Source organism: Mandrillus leucophaeus, unplaced genomic scaffold (genome assembly GCF_000951045.1).
Source record: "Mandrillus leucophaeus isolate KB7577 unplaced genomic scaffold, Mleu.le_1.0 Scaffold999, whole genome shotgun sequence".
NCBI classification, from domain to species: Eukaryota; Metazoa; Chordata; class Mammalia; order Primates; family Cercopithecidae; genus Mandrillus; species Mandrillus leucophaeus.
The window spans coordinates 237830-243829 of NW_012110907.1; the positions used below are offsets into that span (position 1 = coordinate 237830).

General features: G+C 34.9%; 1 protein-coding gene across 1 annotated transcript in view; it reads left to right on the forward strand.

Annotated features, from left to right (window-relative positions):
- The window catches only part of PCDH15 (protocadherin-related 15), a gene marked incomplete at its 5' end in the record, with an annotated part of 518346 nt that overhangs the window by 234109 nt on the left and 278237 nt on the right, over positions 1-6000 (forward strand). Inside the window, one exon of the mRNA XM_011971273.1 lies at positions 1098-1177. Coding sequence (XP_011826663.1) covers positions 1098-1177 — 80 coding nt within the window. The remainder of the gene's footprint in view (positions 1-1097; positions 1178-6000) is intronic.

Genomic DNA, 6000 nt, shown 5'->3' on the forward strand with positions numbered 1-6000 from the left:
CTTTTATAAGAGGATCAAATGACTCACTGGAAAAAGAACTGATTTAATGTTTTTGAAGGTAAAACTCAGTGCCATAGAACAAGAGTATCTTTATTTTGGGCAAGAGAAACTTGGAACTAAAAGTCAAACTATATGTTTTCTTCTCCGACTTGGGTGTTGAAGGGAAGAAAAACCAACAAAAAGGTTAATATTTATTGAAAGCTTACAATGTACCAGATATTAGTCTATGTGCCTTGATAAACATTATTTCAATTAAACCTCTCAAGCTCTATTAACACTTGTATTGTTATACAGTCCTTGTTTTAGAAATGGGTACACAGAAATAATCACATAGGACAATTGGAGTCCAGTTTTGAAGTCATGTTTTGTGGCTATAAATTCAGGATTTTTAACCAGAAAGTTAAACTGATTTGAATTATTATCTTGACATATTCTGAACAGAAAAAGAAAAGAGTATATGTTAAACACTTTATTGACACTGTAAAAATGTATATAGAGTTTAACACCTTTTTTGTTTTTTTTTTGAGACAAAGTCTTGCTTTGTTGCCCAGGCTGGAGTGCAGTGGCATGATCTCAGCTCATTGCAATGTCTGCCTCCTGGGTTCAAGCAATTCTCCTGCCTCAGCCTCCCGAGTAACTGAGATTACAGGTGTGCACCACTGTACCTGGGTAACTTTTTGTGTTTTTAGTAGAGATGGGATTTCACCATGTTGGTTAGGCTAGTCTTGAACTCCTGACATCAAGTAATCTGCCCACTTTGGCCTCCCAAAGTGCTAGGATTAGAGGCTGAGCCACTGCGCCCGGCTAGCAGCTTTTATTTAAATTATAAACAGACATATAAAATAAATTTATTAATTAATAAGATAGGTAAACCTTGGGAAAATGATTATTTCCACACCAGACAGGATTATGTATTCAGAAATGGATCAGATATTAATGTTTAATTTTATACTTTGCCATTAGGCCATGCTTTAATCTTTATTCTTTAACACTGTCATGGACATTCTATGCTATTAGTTTCAAGCTTTTGTATTACACCGTAATGAGTGGGTGCTGTATCAATTACTTGATAATTGAATTATGTTTTCTCTCTGAAGGCAGCTGATCGAGAGGGAGACCCAATAACATATGCCATTGAGAATGGAGATCCTCAGAGAGTTTTTAATCTTTCAGAAACGTAAGTAAAAAATGATTTCCTACTTTAAAAAAATGTACAGCAATGTACTGTTAGCAGGAGAACAGACTTCTAATTAGAGGCTTTCAACTGTGTGTAGTTGTACTTCCCTTTTTGTTTTCTATGAATGTTAATGGTAGCTCAGAGGATAATTCTGAGCCCAGAAATCTTACCCAGGAGACTGTTTATTTTTAACATTTTTACTAGGTAAACTCTACTGAGGTGGAAACATTTCATTGGAAGGCTTAACTGGGATTAATTAGATCCTTTTAAAGTTGTCAGCTAGTAATAATGACAAGGACATTACTGCAAAAGGTTACTTAGCACTAAACCGTGTATTCAAAGGGAGTCTTGTAGGCAAGATGTATTACAAACACATCCTTCAATTTCAGATTAACATAGATAAATTTAAGAAAAAAAGCAAAATGAAATAAAATACATGTTCATGCCAAACTTCTTTGAGGTCTAGATCAGTGTCATTCTACTTATCTCTCCGAATACATCTGAGATATTGCTAATGATAACTATTGAGAAAACTGGGAGCAGACATTAAAAGGAGGCATTTAGGGCTTCAGAGAGACCATTTGCTTCCCATTTGCAATAGCAAGGTAGCTGTTCTGCTGTCACATGTGGCTGGTTTCTAAAGACCTTGGCTCTCCTCTGGTATTTCCTGTGTACTTATGAATAGTTTTACTTTCTGAAAGAATAGAAATGTAAACTTGGCCAAGGATTATAAAGTTAAAACTTTGACAAATGAATACATTGCCACTTCAGACTCAGGAACATGTGGGACATAATTCCAAAACAAGAGAACCATGTGTTGGTCACTTAGTCTTCTCAGAAATACCTGAAATTTCACGTTGAATAGAATTATACAAACATAAGTTAGTAATGCTGGGAAACTATAGACAAGGACAGTATTTTCCACAGATAAGTACACTTCTATTTGAAAAATAAAAAAAGCTTAACAGTTTTAATTTTTATCCCATAGCGACGTAGAAATCAAAAATTAGCTACAATTTACAATCATCATGAAACAAAATAAAAATGTTAAAGAAAAACTTTAATCAAGGCTGTGTAATATTAGCATAAACATAGACATATAAGCCACCGGGACAGACTTAAGAATCCAGAAATAACTCTAGTGTTTTTATGGTCAATTGATTTTCAAAAAGGGGCCAAGATAGTCCAATCAGGAAACAACTTGGTTTCAACAAATGAAACTGGGACAACGTGCAAGAGAATGAATTTGAATTTTTATCTCACATCATGCACAAAAATGAACTCAAAGTGGATCATAAACTGCAATATATGAGATAAAACTACATTCCACATAGAAGAAAACACAGAAGTAAATCTTCATTATTTGGATTAGTCAGTACATTTTGAGATATGACACAAAATGCACAAAGGATTAATGATAACATTGACAAATTGGATCTCATCAATTTTTAAAAATGTATTTCAAGGAGCACCATCCTAAAGTGAAAAACAACCTACAATGAGAGAAAATATTTTAAAATTATGTATATGGTGTGAAACATGTCTCGAGAATACATGAAGAACTATTACAACTTAATAAAGAGAAACAATCTAATTAAAAATGGGCAAAATATTTGAATAGACATTCCTTTAAAAAAAGATATGTGAATAGCCAACAAGCACAGGGAAATATGATCGTGATCACTGATCATTGGTCATTAGAGAAATGCAATTTAAAACTATAAAGAGATTTGACTTCATACATACTTTGTGTCTATAGTGAAAAAAGAAAGGCAAAAACGAGTATGACTAAGAGTGTGGGGACGTTGAAATCGGCATAAATTTATGTGGCCATGTACAATGTGCATGTATGAGTTCCTTTTTGCACTGCTATAAAGAAACGCTTGAGACTGAGTATTTTGTAATGAAAAGATGTTGAATTGCCTCACAGTTCTGCAGGCTGTACAGGAAACATGATGCTGGCACCAGTTCTGCTTCTGGGGAAGCCTCAGGAAACTTACAGTCATGATGGAAGGCAAATCGGGGAGTCAGAGCTTCACATGGCTTGAGCAGGAGGAAGAGAGAGGGAGGGGAAATGCCACACACTTTTAAACAAGCAGATCTCCTAACCTCTATCAAAAGAGCAGCACCAAGGGGGGTGGTGCTAAACCATTCATGACAAACTGCCCCCATGAGCCAATCACCTTCCAGCAGGTCCTATCTCCTACGTTGGTGACAATTTGACAGGAGATTTGGGCAAGGACACAGATTGAAACCGTATGAGTACCCTTTGGAGAAGTGACCTTTTCTCCAAATGGTAGACAGAGTTACTGCATAAGTGAGCATTCTGTTCATATACAAGAGAAATGAAGACATGCATCTACATAATAGTTTGCACAAAGAAAGTTCATAAAAGAATTATTTATAATGGTACAAAAGTGGAAACAAGTCAGATATCCATCTGCAGATGAAAGAATAAACAAAATGTTGCCTATCTGTAATAATATAATATTACTCATCAATGGAAGGTAATGAGGTACTGAAACATGCTACAACAGATATGAACTTTGAAGATATTATGCTAAGCGAAATAAGTCAGTCACAAAAAGAGTACGTGTTACATTATTTCATTTGTATAAAATTTTCATAATAGGCACATCTATAAGACAAAAAATTGATCAATGATTGCCTGAAAATGAGGAGTGGGAGAGAATGGAGAGTGACGGTTAATAGATACAGTGTTGAAAATGTCCTAAAATTGATTATGGTGATGACTGAACTACTCTGTGATTATGCTAAAAACCATTGAATTGTACCCTTTAAATTGGTGAATTTTATGATATCTGAATTAAAATGTTAATAAAGCTGTCAGCAAAAGAAAAAGACAACAATTAAGTTTTCACTTTCTCTGGTAAGCAGGAAGCCTAGGTCTCTCAAGAATTTCCATTCCTGTTTTTCCCTTGATGCCAAGAGATTTTTCAATTGCTGATTGTGAAATCTAATGAGCTACTGGTTTTGCCAAATAAATTATCTAAATGCACTGCTTTCCTGTATCTCTAGTGCTCCTCTCATCTCTGCATTTGGAATGAAAAAGATAATGGCTAGGTTACAGAGGTTCTTAAAGGTGTAAATTATGTCAATGCAAAATCCTTTTAGTCTAAATTGACCATGATTCTTAATGTTAAGGCTCTTAGGTCAACCTGGACAGATCTCCTTAAGACGCAAACTGCTTCCAGGAAAGCTAAAGCAGAACATGTCCTTGTAACGGTTGTGTGATCCCTTTTGATGATCATTCTTGACTCAGGGTCCCGTACACTGGGCCCATTGCCTTCTATCCTATGGTCACTTTGTTTCCACCACCTCATTGCTGTTGTTCCCATTGATATTTACAGAGTAGCCTGAACTGGTAGAAATACATTTCAATGCATTTGAAATGGAGAACAATAACTGACATTGCAACTGCCACCTTCTTTGAAACTTCTGAGATTCATGTTCAAAAATTTGCACCATCACTTCTCTATAACTTTCAAGGATTTGAACAATCCGGGTACTGCTTATAGTTTGAATATTTGACAATCCGAACCTCATTATGAAATTTGATCCCCCATGTTGGAGATGGAGCCTAATGGGATTTGTTTGGGTCATGAAGGCAAACAGCGTATGAATGGCTTGTTACCAAAGGTAATGAATGAGTTCTTGCTTTATTAGTTCCCACAACAACTGGTTGTAAAAAAAGAGCTTGGCATCACCCCTCTTCTCTTGCTTCCTTTCTCACCATATGATCTCTGCACATGGCCTTCACCTTTGGCAATGAGTAGAAGTACTCTCAGCCCCTCACCAGAATCAGATGCTGGCAATATGCTTCTTGTACAGCCTGTAGAACTGTGAGACAAATATACTTATTTTCTTTGTAAATTATCCAGCCATAAGTATTCCTTTATAGCAACACAAATGGACTAAGAAAGGTACACTAAAAAAATAAGCAATGTTCTACCTCATCAGATACTTCAATATATGCAAATAATGTTTGGGTTATATTTTATATCTTAAAGCAAAATGAAAAATATTTAAATGTCTATTGTATACTTTAAATACCACATTATTTTATGCTATAATGCAAATTATCCCAATAAGCATCATTATAATACCATTACTTTCCTTTTCTTTAATGAAATAAAAGTTTGCCAAAGTTTTCTTGCATTTCTTTAAAAAAATTAGTAGTAATGAATAATCATCTTAATGTCAGTATGGGCTTACAAAGTACTGAATTATTATCATTTTAATAAATTGGCTTAGTCACACAGCCAAGAAAGAAACTGGGTCTTTAAAGAAAAGACCTTGGTTTTTTGAAAATCACAAACATTGGTTATAAAAATCATTCAGTGCCATGTATTAAGTGGCCATATCTGTATGATTCTGTAATGCCCTATTCCAGTATCTTTTCATAGTGTCTGTCTTGATAGTGGCGTACGATTTAGCAAATATTCACTCAGCAGTCATCCACAAATAAGTACACATTTAAGTAAGATATATGAAAACTTCCCGTATAAATATGATGGCCTAATGTCATAGTTATTTATTAAGGGAGGTTGAGGAATTGCCATCTCTCAAGTATTTATGAGTTGTTATCGCTGAAGGATGGGATCTGTGATGCCAACACTTAAAATCAGTGCTAAACAAGATAATTTCAAAAATTATCTCCATCTCCGGTCCAAATTCTATTAAAATAATCAAAACCACAATGAGATACCATCTCACACCAATTAGAATGGCAATCATTAAAAAGTCAGGAAACAACAGGTGCTGGAGAGGATGTGGAGAAATAGGAACACTTTTACACTGTT